General features: G+C 46.7%; 1 protein-coding gene across 1 annotated transcript in view; it reads left to right on the forward strand.

Annotated features, from left to right (window-relative positions):
* Positions 1-25,738, forward strand: part of LOC142289738 (uncharacterized) — an 834,494-nt gene that overhangs the window by 368,428 nt on the left and 440,328 nt on the right. The window contains exons 7-10 of the mRNA XM_075333662.1: positions 17,186-17,354; positions 17,486-17,625; positions 18,390-18,516; positions 18,615-18,650. Coding sequence (XP_075189777.1) covers positions 17,186-17,354; positions 17,486-17,625; positions 18,390-18,516; positions 18,615-18,650 — 472 coding nt within the window. The remainder of the gene's footprint in view (positions 1-17,185; positions 17,355-17,485; positions 17,626-18,389; positions 18,517-18,614; positions 18,651-25,738) is intronic.

Here is a 25,738-nt window from a genome sequence, read left to right on the forward strand (position 1 = left end):
CAAGCGGCGGCCATGGAGGACAGTGACAGCGCTGAGGTCGGGAGGGCGGGACTTCATCAATGCAGGTAAGCCGAGCAGGGTAATGTGTGTGGAGTGTGAGGTGGGTGGAGCCAAGTGAGGTAATGTGTGCGGAGTGCGAAGTGGGTGGAGCCAAGCGGGGTAATGTGTGCGGAGTGCAAAGTGGGTGAAGCCAAGCAGGGTAATGCGTGCGGAGTGCGAGGTGGGTGGAGCCTAGCGGGGTAATGTGTGCAGAATGCGAGGTGGGTGGAACCTAGCGGGGTAATGTGTGCGCAGTGTGAGGTGGGTGGAGCCAAGTGAGGTAATGTGTGTGTGGAGTGCGAAGTGGGTGGAGCCAAGCAGGGTAATGTGTGCGGAGTGCGAGGTGGGTGGAGCCTAGCGGGGTAATGTGTGCAGAGTGTGAGGTGGGTGGAGCCAAGCAGGGTAATGTGTGCGGAGTGCAAAGTGGGTGGAGCCTAGCGGGCCATGTGTGCAGGCGGCAGAGTGCGAGGTGAGTGGAGCCTAGCAGGGCCATGTAGCGCTGAGGACGTCAGTGCCGAGGACTGCATGGCTGGAGACAGGTGAGTTTGAGTGTGTGTGTATGAGTGTACATGCCGAGTGCAGGAGGAGGCTGAGCCGAGCGGGCACACATAACCAGGGTAAATATCGGGTTACTAACCTAAGCGCTTTGCTTGGATACCCGATATTTACATTGGTTACCAGCTTACCGCAGGCTGCCAGTGATTGCTCCCTGCACACTGTAGCTGTAAAAAGCCCTGCTTTTAGTGATTGAACCGTTCTCGAGCGTAACTCGAACTGTCGATCTTTTAGCAAAAAGCTCGAGTTCGTTCGCCATGTATCAGAACATATATATGATGCCGCAAATACTACAACAAGAAGTTTGTCAGGGGCCTCTCAGCATTTTTTGAAGGAACATCATGGGAGTTGTAGTAGTTTGAAAGTTAATGCTATCGAAAGGGTTTATCTTCCCAAAAGGGGTGGTGATATAAAGAAGTTATTACGTTATCCAGAGGCTAAATGGATTTATTATATGCACACAAGATATCCAATGGGTATGATTTTGAAAAATGATTTATTATATTTGTATTGAATTGTCCGCTGTTTCTGTTACGATTTCCACAATGAATATATATATATATATTTTTGTGGTTCATTAACATATGATGTCATTTCCTGATCTGTCGTATTCACCCTTTCCTGTATAAGGAACAGTTTTATGTTAGCCTGTATAGGATTGTGAATAAGGAAGCATATTCCGAAATGCGTCCCTTGTCTCTATTTTAAACCCAATTTTTATTATGGATTAATAAAGCAAAAAGAAGATTTTTATCCATTGGATGTTGTGCTGGATCTTTGTTTTTTTGTTTATCCTAGTGTCATGGCCGTGATCCACCTTCCATGCACCATCTTTGGACTTCAAATATACTGGTGAGCTGGAATTGAGAGCTTACTCTCCTTTTGATAACTGCCCGGGACCGAGTACCCCATTACCTGGGCGACACACAAGTTTGACCGACCATTAAGAATCTCCAATAAAGAGTTAAAAAAAGACACCACAGGGAGAAAAAATACTTTATTAAAAATAAATACACAGACACACTTAGGGACTCCATCTTTATTACTCCCTCTCACCCCTCCACGGTCCTGGTCACCAGTGAATAGCGACGCTGGTAAACAGGAAGTTAACTCCTGCGGCTCCTGTAGGAGGCGGTGAATAGCAGCACCAGTAATCAGGTGATCGGAGATCATCGTTGCTATAATAGCCCGCTCGTTAGGTTACTATGGCAACGGTGGCAGCAGTGACGTCACATCACCTAGTACCTACACTACCTAAGACACACAGTAAATCTGTCCCTAGCTCAGCAGCACCTCCCCCTACACTAGCTGACTGTGGATCAGAGTCGAGCACAGCGCCGACTGATGAACTGATGACGCTGTGCGGCCAGCCAATCACTGTAATGCCACAATCAACATGGCTTTGGCATTACAGTGTGTGGCAGTCAATCCCTGCATGTGGGCTTACTCTGTAAAGAGCGCCAACATGCAGGGAGGGGGAGCCGAGCATATGCCCAAGCATCTCGACAGTACTCGGAGCCCGCCGAGTATACCGAGTACTGAGATGCTCGGGCGAGCACCATCCATATGTGTCAGTAATCACACTTCTGTTCTGTTGTGCTCAACATGTTATAGATCTGCAGTGAGATCAGAGTAGGGTGTTATTACATCTCACTCAGGAGTAGTCCAAACTAGATTACTGCTCCTGTGTGAGATATAAAGACACTCAGCCTAATCTCACTACAGAGCGAGTCCAAGTTGCTTGAGCACAACAGACATAAGTGTGATTATGCCAGACACTGAGAAAAATGTTCTAAGGTATGGTGAGGTCATGTTTTCCTTTCCTATGGTCAGCATCATGCAGGGGGAAGAGGTACACACCCCAGTGAAAACTAGCTGAAAAAAAAATTTGGACTTAACAAAAGTTAACTCATTATGTGACAAATACTTTGATTGCTAATACTTATACCAAGAAGTGAAAATAACTTGTTAAAAATATTTTATTCCACTCTGCAGTCATTATTACATTGTGTGTCAAGTTCAACAAAACAATTTGTGAACGGCTCATTTTATGGCTTGAGAAATAGAAATCTACTTTTAAAGGGAACCAATCATCAGGATTTTCATATATAAGCTAAAGCCAGTGCTATACTGGCACTATCAGGCTGATTATCTGCATACCATTAGTAGTCAGCTCGGATGTTTAAGTTTTTATGTTTAATCTCTTTTTGTTAAAATTTTTTCAAGAACATACAGAAGATAAATAACAGTATGAATGATCGACTGATATCACCTTAAATCAATTATATGGTTACATCCAAAAACCAAGTACAAAGTTAGTGAGACCACATATAGTGAATGATTCCCTGGAAAAGGTAATAGGTCTCTACAAGAACAAAATAAATCAACTGTGACTTAATTGAATCGTATGGTCTAAAGGTCCAGTCACACTAAGCAACTTACCAGCAATCCCAACAACGATAGGGATCGCTGGTAAGTTGCTAGGAGGTTGCTGGTGAGATGTCACATTGCGACGCTCCAACGATCCCACCAGCAACCTGACCTGGCAGGGATCGCTGGAGCGTCGCTACACGAGTTGCTGGTGAGTTAATTACCCGATGTGTCCTGCAGCTACATGTGCACAGAGCAGGAGCCGGCACTGACAGTGAGAGCGGCGGAGGCTGGTAACAAAGGTAAATATCGGGTAACCAAGGACAGGGCTTCTTGGTTACCCGATGTTTACTGTGGTTACCAGCCTCCGCAGAAGCCGGCTCCTGCTGCCTGCACATTTAGTTGTTGCTCTCTCGCTGTCACACACAGCGATCTGTGCTTCACAGCGGGACAGCAACAACTAAAAAATGGCCCAGGACATTCAGCAACAACCAACGACCTCACAGCAGGGGCCAGGTTGTTGCTGGATGTCACACACAGCGACATCACTAGCAACATCGCTGCTACGTCCCAAAAGTTGTTCGTTAGCAGCGATGTTGCTAGCGATGTTGCTTAGTGTGACGGGGCCTTTAAAGAAGCCAAAAGAAGAGATAGGATAAGGAGCCTAGAGAGAGAGATAGAGAGGCGGCTATCTAAAGAGAAGAGAAAGAGAGGAAAAGGAGTGGAGAGAGTAAAGAAATAGGGAAAAGAAAAGGATCAGGGAGTTCCAAAAAAAGATTGCTCGGTACTAGTTCCAACACCAGCACAGGGGAGCATACAAGGGGTCCAGCCTAGGATTGGTTTTTATTCCTCCTCTCCCATCGAGCAAGCGGGTGTTAAGTCACAGTCTCAAATAAAGACCTGAAGGAGGGGGAGTCCAAGAACAACATCCAAGGGCCCCAAACTCGAACAAATTTTTCCGATGAGCCATTTAGTTCTGCGGTCAGATCTTCCATTTTACAGATGTTAGTCATCTCTTTGAACCAGTGTGTCATTCTCGGGACTCCCGGGGATCTCCAGTGCCTAGGTATCAGAGTTCGCGCTACTGCAAGGCAGAGGCGAAGTAGGTTCGATTTCTGTGCTTTGATGGATCCGAGTAGGATCGACAATAGGGCAACCTCTGTGGTTGCAGTTAAATTGTCGCCACTTATCTTGTTGTATACTGAGAAGACCGAGAACCAAAATTTCCTGATAGCTTCGCCGCTCCACCATATATGTAGCATAGTGCCCCTCTCTTTACCACAACGCCAACATCCATCTGATACAGGCGGGAAAATGGAATGAAGGGTGTCTGGGCATCGGTACCACCGCGATAGGATTTTGTAGTTTTTTTCCTGCGAGGTACAGGCAATAGAAAATTTGTGAGTAAATATTAAAGCTTTTCTCCAATCCTCCTCTAAGATAGTCAAGCTTAAATCTTTTTGCCACTTCTCAAGTTAATGAAGCCCCTGGCTGTTACTCCTTTAGGTAATGAGTTTATAAATTAGCGAGAGGGTATGTCCAGGAGGATCTTGATGGAAAAAAAGTTTTTCAAATGGCGGGGGCATAGATGAGCAGGCCTTGTTTCTGTACTGATCTTTTATAAAGGATTGAAGTTAGAGATATTCTAGCCATGTGGAAAGGGTTCTTTGCTCCAGGGTAGTCAGGTCAGAGAGAGGAGTGAGCTCTGAGCCCTTAATTATATCAAAAAATCGGGCATCTTGACTCTTCCTCCAACCGAGATATTTCTCAACTTTCATACCCAGGGGAAAATCCGGTTTAGCGAACAAGGATGAGATGGGGCCCCGACCCCGTGACATGACCCCCCTTCCCGAGTCCCAGAACCTTAAGGCCACTGTTACGGGGGGCTGTCTGATAATAACCGAAAGGAGTATCAGACAGTCAGGGTCCACCGTGCAAAGACTTTGCTGCAGACTATGGCAGAGTGCAATACCTCTGTTAACTCACAGAAGGATATAATAAGTAAGTAAAGCAATTCCTCCCTTACTTGGAGGGTGTGTGGAATGATCTCTGTTAATAATCACAGAGACAAAGGCAATGTGTGCGAAATGGCACCTACCTAGGTCCGCTCTTCTAGTGGTGCAAAAGAGACGAACAGCAGCATAAGCCGCACAAAGCTCCTACCTGCGTTCGCTCCACTAGTGTGCGAGGACACGAACCACTAGATATGGCACCTGCCTAGGTCCGCTCTTCTAGTGGTGCAAAAGAGACGAACAGCAGCGTAAGCCGCACAAAGCTCCTACCTCTGTTCGCTCCCCTAGTGTGCGAGGATACGAACAACTGCCAGACGCAGTATAAGGAACGTTACCCTAGCGGCAACGTCCACCTACGAGTAGAATCACAAGGCCCAGCCAGACCATGTGCCTCAGGCACCTGCCTATGTCCGCTCCCCTAAGAGGTAAGGATACGGACAGCAGCCGAAGCTGTAAGGTATAAGAACGCTACCCTGCCGGTAGCGCTCACCTAGCATAGACAGAGGAATGCCTAGAGGAATGCGCACAGAGCGTCTACTCATATGCATGAACCAAGAGGACTGAGCACCATGCGGCGTGTGTCAGGGTCTTATATAGACTCTGTGCCTCATCCAAGATGGAGGACACCAGAGCCAATCCGCTGCCAGAACGACAGGAGTGACATCATGCTGGCCTATCACCGAGCAAGACGTCACAAGCACATGACCAGCGACCAATCGGCATAGAAGGTGTCAGAGACATGTGACCTCGTGTCAGCGATGATGTCACCCGCACATGTGCAATGGCTCCAAGATTGGACTTAGTCTCCGGCGCTCGCACATGTGCAGTAGCAAGAAATCTGGACTTAGTCTCCAGCGCTCGCACATGTGCAGTAGCAAGAAATCTGGACTTAGTCTCCAGCGCTCGCACATGTGCAGTAGCAAGAAATCTGGACATAGTCTCCAGTGCTCGCAGCAACCGTAACAGTACCTCCCCCTCAAGGGCCCCCCTCCCGGCGACGCAGGTAATCGGCAACTAAGTCGGGAGCATGGACAGCCTCCTCAGGCTCCCAAGAGCGATGTTCCGGGCCATAGCCCTCCCAATCTATCAAGAAGAACCTGCGCCCTCTAACCATCTTAGAACCAACTATGGCTCGTACCTCATAGCTAGAGCGAGAGGAATCAGAGGCAGGAGAGTGCACTTCACGAGCGTGAGGTAAAATAGCCGGCTTTAGCAGTGAGACATGGAATTTGTCATGAATCCTAAGATGGACAGGTAACTTCAATTGATAGACTACAGGATTTACCTGTCGAAGAACCTCATAAGGACCCAGGAAGTAAATTGCGGGCCTCTATCACAAATGATACGATCTGGCATCCCGTGAAGCCTAAAGACATGCTTGAGGAATAGTTTGGCTAGTACCCTGGAAGATGGGATTCTCGATAACGGTACGAGATGAACCATCCGGGAGAAATGGTCCGTAATGACCCACACAAATCTATGTCCCTGTGAACATGGAAGATCACCCACAAAGTCCATGCCTACCACCTCCCATGGTCTATCTGGCACTGGTAAAGGATGCAAGAGCCCAGCCGGTCTCTGCCGTAATGGACGGTTGCGAGCACACGAGTAGCAGGAACCGACATATCTCTTGACGTGGCTGGCTAAGTGTGGCCACCAATACCACCTCTCCAGTAACTCTCGTGTCCGCCTAATACCAAAATGCCCACCCACCTTTGAGGTGTGGGCCCATGACAGTATATCATTCTGTCGATCAGGCGGAACAAAGGTCTTGCCCGGTGGGATTTGGTCTAACGTCACAGGGGAGAGCGTATGAAAAACCCTGGAGGGAAGGATAAGACGAGGTTCGTCAATTTCTTCCTGGGTAGAAACCATAGAGCGAGACAGGGCGTCTGCCTTGTTATTCTTACTCCCAGACAGATAGTTGATGGAGAAGTGAAAGCGGGAGAAAAACAAGGACCAGCGGGCTTGGCGAGGATTCAGACGCTGAGCGGTTTGTAAGTACGTCAGATTCTTATGGTCTGTATAGACCTGGAAAGGATGTTTCGCTCCTTCCAGCAAGTGACGCCACTCCTCCAAGGCTAATCTCAAGGCGAGCAGTTCCCTATCCCCAATGGTATAGTTTCTCTCTGCCGGTGAAAAGGTTTTAGCAAAGAAGAAACACGGCCTTTTTCTACCTGCACCGTTCTTTTGATACAAGACCGCACCAGCACCCACTGAAGAGGCATCAACCTCTAAGAGGAAGGGCTTATTCTCATCGGGTCTTTGAAGAACGGGAGCAGTTGAAAAGTGTCTTTTTACTGCCTCAAAAGCCTGAGATGTCTCAGTAGACCAGGCTTTGGGATTAGCACCTTTCTTAGTCAAGGCCACCAAAGGGGCCACCAAAGTAGAAAAATGGGGTATGAACTGCCTGTAATAATTTATGAATCCTAAGAAGCGTTGCACCGCCTTCAAGGAATGAGGTTCGGACCATTGCAGGACAGCAGAGAGCTTCGCAGGATCCATAGCCAGACCCTCTTGTGAGATAATGTAACCCAAAAAAGGCAATGAGGACTGCTCGAATACACATTTCTCGAGTTTAGCAAACAATGAGTGCTCCCTTAAACGGGAAAGGACACGAACGACATCCTGACGATGAGTCTCCAGATCAGGAGAAAAAATCAGGATGTCGTCCAGATACACCACTACTGAGGATAACAGTAAATCCCTGAACACATCGTTTACGAAGTCCTGAAATACTGCGGGTGCATTACATAACCCAAAAGGCATGACGAGGTATTCATAGTGACCGTCTCGGGTGTTAAAAGCGGTCTTCCATTCGTCACCCTTTCGAATTCGTACCAAGTTATACGCACCCCGCAGATCCAACTTCGTAAAAACTTGAGCTCCTCTCAGTCTGTCAAAGAGCTCCGAAATTAAAGGTAATGGGTATTTGTTCTTTATTGTGATTGCGTTGAGACCCCTGTAATCTATGCAGGGACGCAAATCACCCTCTTTCTTCCGAACAAAGAAAAACCCAGCTCCCGCGGGAGAGACAGACTTACGAATGAACCCCTTCTCTAAACTCTCTCTTATATAGGTCGACATGGCCTCCGACTCAGGTATCGACAGGGGGTAAACCCTGCCTTTAGGTGGAACCGAACCTGGGATAAGGTCTATGGCACAGTCATACGGCCTATGGGGTGGAAGAACCTCAGCACCCTGTTTGGAGAACACGTCAGCGAAATCCAAATAGGGTGTAGGTATGGGAGAGAGATCAGTTGATGCAACCGCAACGACCTTAGGTGGTAAGGGAAGACATCGGGACTGACATTTCGAACCCCAACTAATAATGCTGTCAGACTCCCAGTCAATGTGAGGAGCATGAGTCCGAAGCCATGGAAGACCCAGAAGGACGTCGTCTATACCCTCAGGCAAAACAAGAAAAGAAATCTCCTCTATGTGACCCTGAGACAGGGAAAGGCGCAAGGGAACTGTCCTCAATGTAATGGAGTCAGACAACATAGTTCCATTAACAACACGGACAGGAATAGGCGCCTCTAACATGATAGAGGGAATATTGTGTCCCTTTACAAATCCTGAGGACACAAAAATCCCGTCAGCTCCGGAATCCACAAAAGCCATAATAGGCCATGTATTCTCAGATAACGAGAGCTGACCTGGGATACAACACTTAGAGGGTGCAGAAGACGTCTCTAGTAACCCCCCTCTAATGGTTACTAGGCCAGGGAGTTTCCCCGACGACTAGGACACTTGTTGGCATAGTGCCCAGCCTGACGACATACGTAACATATAGGAGGACCAGACTTGCGTAGTCTGGAGAACGTATGACCTAACTCCATAGGAGTGGGAGATGTTTCAGATGCTGAGGAAGATGGTAGTGGACCCTCAACAACTGGAATAGCCCGATGCTTAGGGCGTGAGGAAGAGACCTCGAGTCTACGTTCCTTATGGCGTACATCGATCCTCGTTGCTACTGTGATCAAGTCCTCCAGAGAAGCAGGGACCTCACGAGTAGCAAGAGCATCCTTGACATAGCCTGCCAACCCTCTCCAGAAGATAGGAATCAACACCTTCTCTGGCCAATCTAGTTCTGCCACCAGAGTTCTAAAAGCAATGGCATAAGAACTAGTGGATAACGAACCCTGAGATAGATCTAACAGTCTCAGGGCCGCATCATGGGTAACCTGCGGACCCATGAATACCGCCTTAAGAGCATCAAGAAAGTCTTGATGTCTCAGAGTAACCACATCAGAGCGCTCCCATAGGGGAGTCGCCCATTCTAAGGCTTTGTCCTGAAGTAAGGAGATGATAAAGCCTACTCTGGACCTCTCCGTAGAGAAGCGAGAAGAGTTGACCTCTAGGTGTATCTGACACTGACTAATGAAACCACGACAGGATCTGGCATCGCCAGAATATCTGTTTGGCAGAGCAAGTCGAGGATCATGTGCAGATGTCACCATGGTCTGAGGTTTATCCTCTATACTCTTGAGCCGTGACTCAAGTACTTGTATGTAACGGTGTAACTGCTGATATTCTGCCATAACTGCCAGACCCTAGGCTCAGTCCTAATGTTACGGGGGGCTGTCTGATAATAACCGAAAGGAGTATCAGACAGTCAGGGTCCACCGTGCAAAGACTTTGCTGCAGACTATGGCAGAGTGCAATACCTCTGTTAACTCACAGAAGGATATAATAAGTAAGTAAAGCAATTCCTCCCTTACTTGGAGGGTGTGTGGAATGATCTCTGTTAATAATCACAGAGACAAAGGCAATGTGTGCGAAATGGCACCTACCTAGGTCCGCTCTTCTAGTGGTGCAAAAGAGACGAACAGCAGCATAAGCCGCACAAAGCTCCTACCTGCGTTCGCTCCACTAGTGTGCGAGGACACAAACCACTAGATATGGCACCTGCCTAGGTCCGCTCTTCTAGTGGTGCAAAAGAGACGAACAGCAGCGTAAGCCGCACAAAGCTCCTACCTCTGTTCGCTCCCCTAGTGTGCGAGGATACGAACAACTGCCAGACGCAGTATAAGGAACGTTACCCTAGCGGCAACGTCCACCTACGAGTAGAATCACAAGGCCCAGCCAGACCATGTGCCTCAGGCACCTGCCTATGTCCGCTCCCCTAAGAGGTAAGGATACGGACAGCAGCCGAAGCTGTAAGGTATAAGAACGCTACCCTGCCGGTAGCGCTCACCTAGCATAGACAGAGGAATGCCTAGAGGAACGCGCACAGAGCGTCTACTCATATGCATGAACCAAGAGGACTGAGCACCATGCGGCGTGTGTCAGGGTCTTATATAGACTCTGTGCCTCATCCAAGATGGAGGACACCAGAGCCAATCCGCTGCCAGAACGACAGGAGTGACATCATGCTGGCCTATCACCGAGCAAGACGTCACAAGCACATGACCAGCGACCAATCGGCATAGAAGGTGTCAGAGACATGTAAACCCGTGTCAGCGATGATGTCACCCGCACATGTGCAATGGCTCCAAGATTGGACTTAGTCTCCGGCGCTCGCACATGTGCAGTAGCAAGAAATCTGGACTTAGTCTCCAGCGCTCGCACATGTGCAGTAGCAAGAAATCTGGACTTAAGGCTACTTTACACACTGCGATATCGGTCCCGATATCGCTAGTGTGCGTACCCGCCCCCATCTGTTGCGCGACATGGGCATATCGCTGCCCGTGCCGCACAACATCGCCCAGAGCCGTCACACATACTTACCTGTCCGGCGACGTCGCTGTGACCGGCGAACCGCCTCCTTTCTAAGGGGGCGGTCCGTGCGGCGTCACAGCGACGTCACTGAACCGCCGCCCAATCGCAGCGGAGGGGCGGAGATGAGCGGGACGTAACATCCCGCCCACCTCCTTCCTTCCGCATAGCGGCCGGGAGGCAGGTAGGGAGACGTTCCTCGCTCCTGCGGCGTCACACGCAGCGATGTGTGATGCCGCAGGAACGAGGAACAACCTCGTTACTGCTGAAGTAACGATTTTTGGGAATTAGGACCCGTGTAGCCGATTAGCGATAAATCACGCTTTTGCGACGATTTTACATCGCTGAACGCTGTTACACAAAGCTATATCGCTAACGATTGCGGAAGTGCGTCACCAAAACCGTGACCCCAACGACAAAATTCAGGCGATATCGCAGTGTGTAAAGCCCGCTTTAGTCTCCAGCGCTCGCACATGTGCAGTAGCAAGAAATCTGGACATAGTCTCCAGTGCTCGCAGCAACCGTAACAGCCACCCTCATAAGTTATGCTTTCGACTTTATAAACCCCCTGCAGTCTGGTCCGATCCAGGGAAGGAACCTCAATGGAATCTCTGAGCACTCCTGCTCCAAGCTTACCCATTGTTTGGATGGGCTATGGAACTGCCAATCTATTAGGCGCGTTAAGACTGCTGCTCCATGGTATAATTTGAAATTAGGCATTCCCACTCCTCCATCTTCCTTAGCTCTGTAAAGTGTGTTAATTCCAATTCTGGGTCTGCCACCCCCCCATACAAATTTATTAAGAGCCGACTGAAGTTTGGAGAAAAAACGTTTGGAGGAATTATTGAGATTGTCTGGAATAAGTATAGGAAGCGTGGGAGAATATCCATTTTTAAAACATTGATTCGCCCGAACCAAGAGAGTTTCTTTTGGTCATAACTTTTTAAATCTTTAAAGGTCTTGTCTAAGAGAGGAAGATAGTTGAGTTGAAATAGTTTGGATCTATCAGCTGGAACCACAACATCTAAGTAGGTCAGTGCCGAGGCCTGCCATTTGAAGGGGAAGTTATCTTTCAAGGGAGTTACTTCTCTAGTGGGTAGATTGATATTGAGAGCTTCCATTTTGGTGCAGTTTATTTTAAAATTACTGAGATGATCGAATTTCTTGAACTCTCTAATTAGTGAGAGGAAGGAAATACGGGATTGGGAAACCTAAAGAAGGACATCATCCGCGAATAATGTTGTCTTACATTGCCCTTCTCCACTAGGAATCCCATGAATGTTTGTGTTATTTCTAATGGCCGTTGCTAGGTGTTCCATTATTAGGACATAGATGAGAGGAGAGAGGGAGCAACCCTGCCCTGGGAGAGGAACCCATTAACCCTGACCTTAGCCGTTGGAGCCCTATATAAGGCCAAGACTCTCTCAATAAACTGGTTCCCCAGCCCAACCTGGCGTAGAGAAGTCAACATGAAGTTCCAGCTAACCCGGTCGAAGGCCTTCTCAGCGTCGCTGGATAGTAGACACATAGGATGAGCCTTGGCCTTCTCCCGAGCCAGCAAAAAAAAAGTCTTGTTGGTGTTGTCTCTAGCCTCTCCGCCCGCCACAAAGCCTGCTTGGTCCGTGTGGATTACACTTGGAAGCAAAGGAGCCAACCTGTTAGCTAAGGCCTTAGAGAAGAGTTTTACATCCACATTGATCAAGGAGATGGGGCGGTAGTTGGACACTTCTGAGTGGTCTTTACCTGGTTTCGGTATGCAACTTACAGTATGTGCGCCTTTAGGGACTTTGTCACAAAGGGGGAATCTTCAGATACTCTGTTAAATACCTTCGTTAGAAAGGGGTCCAGCTGGGTCCCAAAAGTTTTATAGAATGTGGACGGGAAACCATCAGGGCCCGGACTTTTACCTACGAGGGATTTGTTAATAATCGATGCAATGTCATCTTCAGAGAAGTCAGAGTCTAGGGTTTCTACAGAGTCCGAGGGGATGGTTGGAAGAGTGTTCTGGTGGATATAGTCATTAATTTTCCTACTCAGGGAGTCGGGGGGGCATGTCGCTGAACTGGACTTTGATGTCATATAGGTCTTGGTAAAAGACACAAAAGGCTTCTGTTATTTTGATTGGGTCCTGGAGAAAGCCACCAGAGTTATTTCTAATTCTGGGGACTTGATTCAGTGCATTTCTTGGGTGTAAGTATCTAGCTAGAGCCCGTCCACATTTGTCTGAGTGCTCATAGAGATATCGCCTAAGTCTGAGTTTTTTTCTGTGGTATTTTTGATCCAAAAGATTCCTGAGTTCCTCCCTGGATCTCGCCAGATCTGCATAGGTTGAAGGGGACAAAGATTGCTTGTGGGCGTGGTCTAATTCTTCTATATGTTGTAGCAGTGAGGTGATTAAGGACTCTCTCTCCCTTTTAAGCCTAGACCCGTGTTTGATTAGGAGCCCTCTGAGGACGCATTTAAGAGCCTCCCACTGGACTGGTAGGGAAGTCTGGTCTAAGGCGTGAATCTCTAGAAATTCGGAAATTGTGTCCTTAATTTCTGTGCAGCATGAGGAGTCTCTGAGTAGATTATCATTGAGACGCCACGCCCAAGGGCGCTGGCAACTACTTGGTGGAGTGAGGTGAACAAAAAACGGAGCATGGTCGGACCAAGACATTTGACCAATAGAGACCTGAGCCTGCCAAGTAAGTGCGAATTGGCTAATCAGGAGCATATCAATGCGACTGTATGAGGAGTGTGATGGGGAGTAGTAGGAATAGTCCCTGAGTGTTGGATGAAGGACCCGCCAGACATCTACTAGCTGTAGCTGTTGGAGATTTCGTTTTAGAGCTTTAATTCGCTTTAGGCACATAAAGTGACGTCCTGAAGATATGTCAAGTCTCGGATTGAGGGTAAGATTAAAGTCTCCCCCTGCAACCAGGACTCCCTCTGAGAAGTCTGCAAGAAGATTCAGGAAGTTAGAACAAGTCAAGGACGGATTTTTGTTGGGCAGGTACCAATTCGCTATGGTATATATGGTGGAGCCGACGCTGATCTTCAGGAAGATATATCTGCCCTCCGGATCTGCTCTCATGTCCAGAACCGAGTGTATCAGAGATTTGTGTAAGGCAATGGAGACCCCCCTAGATCTAGTGTCCGGGTTAGGACTGTGGAACCATGAGATAAAATTTCTGTCTCTTAATGTAGGGAGATGTCCCACCTTAAAGTGGGTCTCCTGCAGCAACAAGATGTGAATATTTTTCTTGTGCATTTCTTCAAGAATCTGTGACTTTTTTTGAGGGGTATTGAAGCCCCGCATGTTAAGAGAGCCGATGTTAACCTGAGCCATTGTCTGCTAACCTAGTGGAATGCTAGCAAAGAGGGGGGGATGATAAGGAAAGTTAGATAGCCAGGAGATAATGAGAGGAGAAAAGAAAAAGAAGAGAAGGAGAAAAGAAAATAGAAAAGGGAGGGAGAGAAAGAGAGAAAAAGAAACTAAGTGAGGTTGTAAATGTAGGAAAAAAAGGTGATCCACCTAAAGTCCAAGTTTTTCAAGTGGGAAAATTAATTAGGCCGCCTCTCACAAGGAGACGCGTACTCCCAAGTTGGAGGTGAGCTTTTCACGGGGAGGCTCCCCGAGCTGCCCCAGTCAAGAAAAAGGATTATCCCAGAAAGGGATAAACAGCCCCGAAATTTAAAACATCAATGTCTGTAATATCTTAACCAAGCAAAAACTCTTTTTAAACAACTTTAAACAAGTCTTATCAAAATATTTAACGCTCTATGGATATGAAGGAAGGATAACATCTCAGGAAGTAATGGGGACAAATGGAGAAGGATAAGGAGGGGAGGAGAGAGGGAGGGGGAAGAGAAGAAGGAAAAAAAAAAGTTTAACATATACATCTATATATATACATACATATACATACACATACATATATACATATACATACACATATACATACGTACACAGGAGAGAGGGGGTGAGGGAAAGTGAAGAGGGTAAAGATAGAGATAGATGCTTGTGAGGGGTAGGGGAGTGTGGGGAATGGAGGGTAGTTGTAGGGAAGGGAGGGGGGGAAGAGAGGGGGAAGATACAAGACCCGTATGAAAAGACTATGCACAAATTTGTATATCATATGAACATAATGTCTTACCCCAGAGCCCCCCAGGACTTAACGCAACTCCAGATTAAGTCCCATTATTATTGCCGTGAATGACTGGTCCCTTCATTCTTCCATCTCTTTCGGGAGGAGAGGAGCCCTCCTTCCGGAATCTTCTCTCACATCTGCCACCCTCCGGAAAGCGCGGCGGTAGGCTTTGCATAGGCCCCATTGGGATGGAGGGCCAAGCCAGAATCTCGACCCTGGGAAGGTGAAGGGCCTCAGTGAGGGACCCAATGTCCTGAGGCGAATGGACCGTGTACAAATGACCCCCGTGTCTCACTTGTAGGCGGAATGGAAATCCCCAGCATATAGGATATTGCGGGATCTGAAAAGGTCCAACAACAGTTTCAGCACCCTTCTTCTCTGTAGTGTGAGACGAGAGAGATCTGGCATAATTTGAAGCATGGTCTTCTTGTAGGATGCAGGCGTTCCCTCTCTTAGTTTCAGCAGGATCGCCTCTTTTTGTAAGTAGTGGTGGATGTGGCCTATTACATCACGCGGGCGGTCAGAGTTTAGGGGTCGGGGGTCCAGGGCCCTATGAGCTCTATCTAACTCCATCTTCCTGTCCAGGGGTACCCCCAATATTTTATTAAAGATGCGTTGGAGAACATTAGGGAGGTCTTTAGAATTGATCTCTTCTGGCAGGCCCCGTACCCTGAGATTGTTCCGGCGGCCTCGGTTTTCTGCATCATCCATAGCTTCAATTGGATAGTGTATTTGTTGAGAATGAGTCTCTAATACAACTTGTTGGGACCGGAGTTTGGTATCCATAGACTGAAGTTTGTTTTCATGAACATGAACTTGTGATTTAATTGTCTGGACATTAGAGCGGAGGGATGATAGCTCTGTTTTGTATGTGTTCTCCAGTCTGGCTATATAGGCTTCCATATCTTCTCTGGATGGTATGGCGCTGATTCGGGTCCGCAGCTCCCTCAACTCTGCCAGGACCCCTGTGTCTGGCGTGGCCAGGAGTGGTGAAGCTGCTGGGTCACCACAGCAGTACGAACCCCCCGTCATGCTGGATTTGTATGAGGCATCCCCAAAGGAAGGCTGATCTGCCATAAGGGTCTCATATGTGGAGCAAGGTGGGCCCATGGGGCTAGCCCCATGGTCAGGGGGGCTCCATGGTGATGTTGGGGGAAGGGGCTCAGTCTGGGAGCCTGGTGGTATGCTATGTGGCTCAGAAGCTGCAGGGGTTGTTATATAAGGAGCCTCAGGGAGCCCATCCACTCCCCCCCACTATGATGGAGGATGGAGGATGAGGCATTCCCCTGCGTGATTCCTACCATGCAGATTAGGAGCAGGAGTTCCAGCACCAAGTGAGCCCGCTTTCCCTACATGCTCCTGGAGCAGTCCCAGTCGGATGGATCCTCTAGTGACGATTCCCGGGCCCCGTGCTGCAGGTGAATCAGTGTGGGTGAGGAGAGAGGCCCGTTCCCTTGAAACGTCCGCAGTCACTTCATCTCGCGCCACCGCTGCTGTGTAGCTGAGGGTGTCGGCGGCCATCTTCTCTGCAGGCCTGGGAGCAGGAGCTGCACCTTTCCCGCCAAAGAAGCGCTGAATACCGCCAGATGGAGCAAGAGTGACCTGGGTAAGATGCTTCTTGTCGTTCCTCCTTCTGCTGGTGCTCATAATCCAGTGTTGGGGCTGAATATTGTGTGGTAAGTCAGCTGGTAGCTAGGGCAGCCGAGGAGCCAAGGAGATGTACATCTTCACAGCCCCATAACCAGGCCACGCCCCTGGATGTTTAAGTTTTTAAATCCAAAAAAGTAAAGTTTATAAAATTAGCTGCTTGTTGAGTGACAGTTGCAATGGAGCAGATAATATATTCATAGTTATCCCCTCCCCCTGTTAGAATTAGCATAAGTATTATACAATCGATTTACTTTGTTACAGGACCTGTGTGAGGTCATACCCATGTGACCTGGTATCCAGCTTTGTTGGCTAATGCCCCACCCCTTCTGGTCACATGGGTATGACCTCACACAGGTCCTTTCTAGTGAAATGTTAAATCGATTGTATAATACTTATGCTAATTCTAACAGGGGGAGGGTATAAATATGAATATATTATCTGCTCCTTTGCTGCTGCCACTCAACAAGCAGCAAACTTTACTTTCTTTGGTTTTCAAAACCTATGCGTCCGAGCTGACCACTACAGTTATGTAGAGAATCAGCCTGATAGTGCCAGTATAGCACTGGGTTTAGGTTATATACAAAAATCCTAGTGATTGGTTTCCTTTAAAGCTGTTATATCTTTGGTAATACGGGGATACATTTAGGAGAAGGACATTTAGTGACAATTTACAATTCAAAACTTACTAACATGTTTTTTACGTAGATGGCTTTTGTATGAGAAGCAAAATTTTAGAGGAAAACGTGTCATGCTTTCAGAAGGAGACACAGATCTTATTTGCCCTTGGGAAATTCAAGACAAATCAATTGAAAATTCACAAGAGGACACTAAGAGACCCAAATCATGGATTGGATCATTGCGCCATGTGGTCAGGGTGAGTGAAAGGGAATGAAAAAAAAAATTACTCTTGATTTGTGAAAAACAAGCCAAATGCATACAAATAAGAAGAAAATAATTTCATGTTGAATATTTGTCATTTTGTCTGTCTGTTTTTTCCATGTTAAGGATTTCCAGGTCCCTCGAATAAGTCTGTTCATGAATGAAAATGGAGAGGGTAATAAAATTACAATTTTGGGAGCCACTCCTAATTCATGTGTTGATGGCCAACGAACGAAAACGGAGTCCATCATAGTGCACAGTGGACTGTAAGTGATCAGAGATTAAGCTGGTAAATGGTGGTCTATGATCATAGAGGTAATCATCTAGGTTAAGTGATTTACAGATTTAATGTGTAAGTTAAAGGGAACCTGTCACCAGATTTGGGGCTTATAAGCTGCAGCCACCACCAGTGGGCTCTTATATAAAGTATTCTAATATGCTGTATATAAGAGCCTAGGCCGCTGAGTAGAACATAAAAATCACTTTATAATACTCACCTAGAAGATCGCTCCAGTCCAGAATGGTTGAATGATCATCTCCATTCTCTGGAACCGGCCCCTCCTCTTTCGGCCATCTTGGTCCTCCTTCTGAAGCCGGCGTGCATGACGCGTCCTACATCTTGCACACAGACTGGTATTGAGGTCTTGCGCAGGCGCACTACAATACTTTGATCTGCCCTGAGCAGGGCAGATTAAAGTGCACTTGCGCAGGACCTCAGTGCCGGCGACTGTGTATGAAGTAGGATGCGTCATGCATGCCGACTTCAGAAGAAGGAGAACAAAGATGGCTGAAAGAGGAGGTGCCGGTCCCAGAGAACGGAGACGCCCATTCGACAAGTCTGCACCGCAGTGATTTTCTAGGTGAGTATTATAAAGTGTTTTTTACGTTCTACACAGCGGCCTGGGTTCTTATATGCAGCATGTTAGAATGCTGTATGCAAGCGCTAAATGGTGAGGGATGCAGCTTATAGGCCCCAAATCTGGTGACAGGTTCCCTTTAAAGTGAAAATCTACTTTTTTTTTCCCCACAGTTGGTTGGTATACAGTAAGCAATTTTTTGAAGGGGATCCTTATATTTTGGAACCTGGAGGATATCCTAACAGAAAAGCCTGGAATGGGCATGACTCACATTTATGCTCCTTTGAACCTGCACGTATTGTGAGTGATTTTCTTCTAATTTGCTCTTAAACTCTCATTTCATATTTAATCTTTACCCTTACTATACTGTTACAATGTTTGTTTTCTGCTTCATGTAGGGGGGGCCTTCAGTGGAAAAACCTAATGAACCCAAGGTGAGTTGGATTGGATTATCCTCTCAAGGATAACATTTGTGATACATAAAATGACTGTTCAAATAGTTAAAGATTTTCATTGGCAATTAAAGTATAATAGTCAAGCTTAGAGTGAATCTGTCACCACATTTGAACTATCTAAACTACAGTATTAATACAGATAGAGGTTAGAGAATGCTGAAAAAAGCCAAACCTCTATGCCTCATATCAGATGCCTTTTTGTACATAAATCATCTTCTATCACTTTATATAAGTGATCTTTTATCAATTTACATAAAGGCTATGGAGAGGACACTGCCTGGAAGATAACTGCCTCCAGAAATAATTTTATATAGAAGGTGAACTTACCAGTGTGCTGTGTGATGGCAACTCTCTGCTCTTCTGCTTTTACTAAAGAGCTGTGTATTATTATAATTAGTGATGAGTAGACTCGCAGATAACCGGGTCCGATGAACCTAACCGGATATTTTAAAAATCTGGTTCCAACCTGGGATTGATCCTGGTTATCTGGCCAGACGCCGGTCCCCATATAAGTCTATGGGGACCAGAATTGAGCAATTAAAAATGGTGGTAGAAGGGATAGGAAGATTAACCAGGCGCATTTGTTACCGAGGCTGTAACTGCTCCCGTGGCCCCTCATTCACTTCCAGGGTTGTGCATTAGCCTTCATGCATATGCACTTCTTTTGTTGCCCACTGGCGTCTGTGATTGGTTGCAGTCAGACATGCCCTGACCCTTAGTGACAGCCTCCTTACTGCTTCCACTCACAGACTCTGTGTAGCTCTATCATGGTATAAAAACTAATAAATAAAATATTTTGCATAGGGAACCCCCATATTATGATAACTAGCACAGATAAAGCATACAGCTACAGGCTGCAGCCCCCAGCCGTGCCTTTATCTTGGCTGTGTATCAAAATAAGAGGAACCACATGTGGCTTTTTTTAAAATTATTTAAATAAATAATTGTAAAATATGACGTGCGGTTCCCCCCAATTTTGATATCCAGCCATGATAAAGCCAAACACCTGGGGGCTGGTAATCTCAGGCTAGGGAGACCCATGCGTATTGTGCCCCCCAGCCAAAAAAATAGCAGCCTGTAACAGCCCAGGATTATCACATCCATTAGATGCGACAACCCCAGCACTTTACCCGGCTTTTCCTGATTGCCATGGTGCAGTGGCAATCTGGGTAATTAGGGGTTAAAAGCAGCTTACAACTGCCACTAAACCCGAGATTAATTATGGGAAGGTTCTATGAGACACCCCCCATTACTAATCTGTAAGTAAAGGTAAATATATACAAACACAAAAAAAATCCTTTATTTGGAATAAAAGATAAAAAAGGCACCCTCTTTCACCACTTTATTAACCCCGAATACACCCCTGAAGGTCCTACATAATTCCACATGAGGTCTCACGATGATTCAGTTCTGCTACATTTGACATTACAGCACGCAATCGTGGAACATGTCCACACGTTGTAACTGCAGGCAGAGAATGAGCCACGATCAGCAGTGACATCACTGAGGTTAGTTAAGATCACAGCTGCTCGCGGTCCTTTACCTGTGACTGCAGCTAACCTGACCTCAGGTAGGGTCACAGAGTTTAATGAAGTACACTGAGTTCAGGTTAGTTGCGGTCACAGGTGGAGGACCGTGGGAACCTCCAGCTGTGACCACAACTAACCTGAATGACATCACCTATTGTGAATACATTTTCCAGTTTGGGGCTCCTGCTTGTGGTCAGTGCTGGCTGTTGTGAATGTTAGTTATGTTTTGGCTGCTGGGAGGCTCCCTCTGGTGGCCAGGAATGGTTTGGACTTGGACCAGGTGTGTTGTGCAGTGGGTGTTTCCTTTGCTAACTCTCTGCTTATTTAAATCCTGGTCTGATTGCAGGCTGTTGCCGGATGTCAGTTGTTCTTTGTATCTCCAGCCTTCTTAATCCTGCTCTACACCACATCTTCCCCAGATAAGTGCTTGCTCTTTATTTATTGTCTGGTTCTTTTGTTTATCTGGGTTTGTCATTTGCTGTGGTTGGTTTCAGTTTATTTGCTTGCAGGGATTTTCCCCCTTAGTGGATTGTTGAGGAACTCCCTGCAGTTCTGTGTGGAGTATAGCTCCTTTGGGTCCATGTGTTTGTGGCTTGTTGACTTTGTTATAATTCTTGTTTTCTGTTCATTGGTATGACAAGGGCACCTGGTATAGGACGGAGTTCAGATCGTGCGATCTGAGGGCCTTTTTGTACTGTCAGGAAGTTGGTATTTTGCAGGGTTTTTCTCTGGCCACCATCAGAACCTTTCCTGTCCTTTCCTATTTTAGTCAGCGGGGGCCTCACCTTTTGCTAATCCTGTCATCTACCTGTGTATTGTGTTTTTCCTATATCACTGCAGTCTTTGAATGTGGGGGGCTAGCTATTCTTGTCTATTTTCTGAGGCAGAGAGTTATTCATCTTTCCTACCTTTAGGATAGTTAGTTCTCCGGCTGGGTTCGCGGTGCACAGGATGTTAGTTCACCCCTTGGCTACTTCTAGTTGTGATGGTTAGTAAGGGGATGGCGGCCAGATTAGTTGCCAATGCTCTTGTCACCATCTCACGTGATCTGGAGACCTCAGGTGTCTTTTGCCGCCTCGGCTTGGGTCCGGGTCTTGTTTTTCTTGTTCCGATGAGCAGTGATCCATCTTGGAGGGGAGACAGGAAGCCCGGGAGCCGAGGGCCACTCTGAGAGATCCACCATCAGAATTTCAAAGGTTCCGAGGAAGTTGGCGAGGTCACCCAGCAAACGGAAAGTAGCCTTCTTCCACTCCTTGCTGGCTGTCCTGTTGAATGGAAACCCCCACCTATATGGAATGTCTCTTTCCTACAGCTGGTTCAAGAGGGGTCTTAAAGCTCTTCTCTGGAATAGAGTACGCCTGGCCAAATCTGGGAAGAGGGAGATCTGAGTGTCCATAAAGGTGATCGGACTATTGTCACGTGCAGCACGCATGATAGACTCTTTTATTTTGAAAAAATGAACCTGACAGATGACGTTGCGGGGTCTGGAGTCTGAAGCTGATCTAGGACCAAGGGCTCGATGTATTCTGTCCAGCTCCACTGAATGAGGCCCTCTTTCTCCCAGTAGCTGTTTGAATAAATTCTGCGCAACAATGTCCAGCTCCACATTACTCACTGTTTCAGGTATGCCTCTTATCCGGATGTTATTCTGCCTATTGCGGTTTTCAATATCCTCTAGGCCCTCTGCCAACTCCTCCAACTTGTTGGAGTTACTCAGAATGGCTTCTCTGTGTGCCTGCAGTTCACACAGCACCTCATCCTGTCTTTTCCACCTCCTCCACTCTCACAGTAAATGCAACAGTGAGAGACTGCAGCTCCTTCCTGTGTGCAGCTTCTAGCCTGCCAGTGCAGCCCTCCAGATCTTCCTTAGAGGGGAGTGATTTTAGATATTTGCTAATCTCTGACAGGGCCATGTTTTCTCCCCCCTCCATGAGCCCCTCTTGAGATTTTTCTGGAATTATACTGCCTGGACTGCTCCATGCCCGCTGAGAACTCTCCACAGCATGGGAAGCCAGTGCCATCTTGGTCTTCACTGACCTGGGAGTCTTCTATGAGGTAAGCGGGGATCCATGATTTAAGAAGTGCTCCATGCGTGCCAGTGCTTTATTTTTGGTCGGGCCGGTTGTGGGAGGCTTCCGAGGTCTGCCCATAAGATCAGAGCAGCGGGGATTCAAGTTTAGACAGCAGGATCAGGGGAGATTGCAGAGAGCTCCAGGCTCAAGCTTCTTACCTGGCCATTAGCAAGCCACACCCCCCCTTTTATACCTTTTTTATGTTTTATTGATAAATACATCAGTTTTATGCAAAATCTCAATATTTACAGACTTTATCACTTTTTTTTCAAGAATTCTGCACTTCTTCCTGGCATGCTAGATATATCAGCATCTGGGCAAATCCTTACTGATGACAATCTATTATTGCCTTTTCAGTGCTTGGAGTTTATCACAAGTTCTATAGTTGTTTATACACCTGCTTATTGAGAATTGAAAAGTTCTCAATTAGATTGAGAGCCAGGTAATTTCTTGGCCGTAGAACCAAAATTTCAATGTTTTCTCTACCAAACAATTTAGTTATAACTTTTGCCTTCTGACATGGTCCTGCATAATGCTGGGAAAAGCATTCTTCATCGTCAAATTTCTCCTGGATAATTTGGAGCAGTTGCTCTTGGAGGTTGTTTAGATACAGTTCTTTATTCATAGTAGTATAATTGTGCAAAATTGTGAGTGATCCCACTCCCTTGGATGAAAAGCATGACACACACACAACTCATTGTTGTGCTCACCTTTTTTTCTCTGGAGATTCTTCTACATATCTCAGTCTGATGGGGGCTTCAAGAGAAAAATAACTTCACCCTAGTCTTCTGCAGATTTTTAATCTGTCCTTGATGATTTACATTCATAGAAATTGCTTCTTTGTTGCCCCTTTGTCATCTTGCAAAACCTTTTGCCTCAGTGTGCATGTAGCAATGAGCAGTGTGTGCAGGGACACCTATCTACTGCCATTTCTGAGCAAGCACTGGTGTAGAAACAAAAATTCAATGGAAAAGGGGTTTTTGTAATCAGGTTAATTTTCATAGTGAGAAAAGACTGTCGTGGGATATGAAAGGATAACAGAGGTGTGATGGTGGAATATGGGGGAGGTGTATCTTGCTGTAGATTCCTATTTTAAGCTTGGTTCACTCTCCATTATTTGTACTGCTTCTGTGTACATTGTATTGTTTGTAAGTAATCACCCCCTATAGTGCAAGGTTATAGCCTCTTGAGGCGCTTCCATCCCTGGGTGTAGGGGAGGGGGGTGGGCCTAGAGACCTTTTTGCTTACCTGGGGCAGTCAGTCCGTTTGAGAACTTGAAGGAAGAAGGATTTATCCTCTGGGAGAAGCTTGGACTTCTCAGAGAGACGGGGACATTTATGCCACTAGTGGACAATTTTACCCTCTGTTTTGTGGATTATGTTATGGACCATTTGATTTGCTTGGAATAAATGCTCTTTGGATTGTACAGCCATCTCTCACTCTGTTGATTGTGTGATATGGGAGAAGAACCCCGTGACAAGGGGACAGGGCTCGTAGACTGGCCCTCGGGCCAGAGATACAAGTGCATCTCAATAAATTAGAATATCATCTAAAAGTTAATTTATTTCAGTAATTCAATAAAAAAGGGAAACACATATATTATATACCGTATTTTTTGGATTATAAGACGCACTTTTCCTCCCAAAAATTTGGGAGGAAAATGAGGGGTGCGTCTTAAAATCCGAATATAGCTTTACCTGGGGGGCCTGTCTGTGCAGCGATCTGGTGTGTTTGGGCAGCCGAGTGCCTGTGGATGCGTGCGGGTGGCAGCCGGGTGCCTGTGTGCGGGCGGCAGCCGGGTGCCTGTCTGCGGGCGGCAGCCGGGTACCTGTACCTGCGTGCGGGCGGCAGCAGGGTGCCTGTACCTGCGTTCGGGCGGCAGCCAGGTGCCTGCGTGCGGGTGGCAGCCGGATGCCTGTGGCAGCGTGTGGGCAGCAGCCGGGTGCCTGTCGGTGCCGGCTGCCTCTCTGTGTGGGTGGGCGGCTGTGCGGCAGGTTTCCCAGTGCTTCCATGGTCCCAGTTTCAAATGATGGCGCCAGGAGACAGCGCATGCGCAGATGGAGCTCTTGGATGAGAGCTCCATCTGCGCATGCGCCGCTCCGGGCGCCATCATTTGAACCGAGACCGTGGACACACTGGGACACTCACCGCACCGATCTGCTAAACCACTCACCCGCCGCCACTGCCACTGCCACTACTGACCCGCTGCGCCTGCCACTGCCACTAGTGACCCGCCGCGTCTGCCGCCACTGACCCGCTGCGCCTGCCGCCACAGATGCCGCCGCGTGTGCCAGCAGAACCTCTGCCTCCTGTGGCCCGCTTTACCACCACTGCTGCCCCCCTCTGGTAAGACAACACTAAGACAACACCGGAGTATAAGACAGACCCCATTTTTATTTTTTTTTTTACCTTTTTTATCTCTAAATTTGGGGTGCGTCTTATAATCCGGTGCATCTTATAAAGCGAAAAATACGGTCGTCACTACACACAGAGCGATCTTTTTCAAGTGTTTATTTCTGTTAATGTTGATGATTTTGGCTTACAGCCAATGTAAACCCAAAAGTCATTATCTCAGAAAATTAGAATATTATATAAGACCAAATGAAAAAATTATTTTAAACTACGAAATGTTGGCCTTCTGAAAAGTCTGTACAGTAAATGTCGAGGCTCCTTTTGCATGAATTACTTCATCAATGCAGCATGGCATGGAGGTGATCAGCCTGTGACACTGCTGAGGTGTTATGGATAGTGATGGGCATCCCGAAACAACAATTTACATTTTATTTAAAAATAAACCTATAAAGAGAAAAATCCTAAAAACTGAAAATTTAATTTTTACCAGAGCTGTATATATATATATATATATATATAGTACACAAAATATAGTTGTATAAAAATAAATAATTTTAAAAAGTGACATAGCGCTCCGCAAGTATTTTTGATTCTCAGTGCAGATAAAGCAGACGGCTACAGGCTGCCACCCCCGTCTGCCTGCCGTTACCTTGCCTGGCGATCAAAATACAGGGAAGCCCATTCATTTTTTTTTTAAATTATTTAAAAAAATAATTAAAAAAAAGTGTTTGCTCCCGCTGTATTTTGATCGGTAGTCATGTTGAGCCAGGCAGCTGGGGGCTGGGATTCTCGGCAGCCCGCAGCTGCCGCTGGAAATGGCGCATTGTTTATTAGCGCCATTTCCAGGTGTTTTACCTGGCTTGTCCAGTGGCCCTGGTGGCGGTGGCATGCTGGGTAATAAAAGGGTTAATACCAGCTTTGTATTCTTAGATGGTACTTATCCCGAAATTCATGGTGTCACACCAAACTAAACATGGCCACCATGAATTTCTAGTAAACAGTAAAAAAAAAAAAACACACAACACAGAGAATTTTTTTTTATTAAAAATTAAACAAAAAAAACATTTAGAGACTCAATCTTTATTATAAAAAAAATCCTTAGTCCGACGTAAAT

Source organism: Anomaloglossus baeobatrachus, chromosome 2 (assembly GCF_048569485.1).
Source record: "Anomaloglossus baeobatrachus isolate aAnoBae1 chromosome 2, aAnoBae1.hap1, whole genome shotgun sequence".
Classification (NCBI taxonomy): Eukaryota; Metazoa; Chordata; class Amphibia; order Anura; family Aromobatidae; genus Anomaloglossus; species Anomaloglossus baeobatrachus.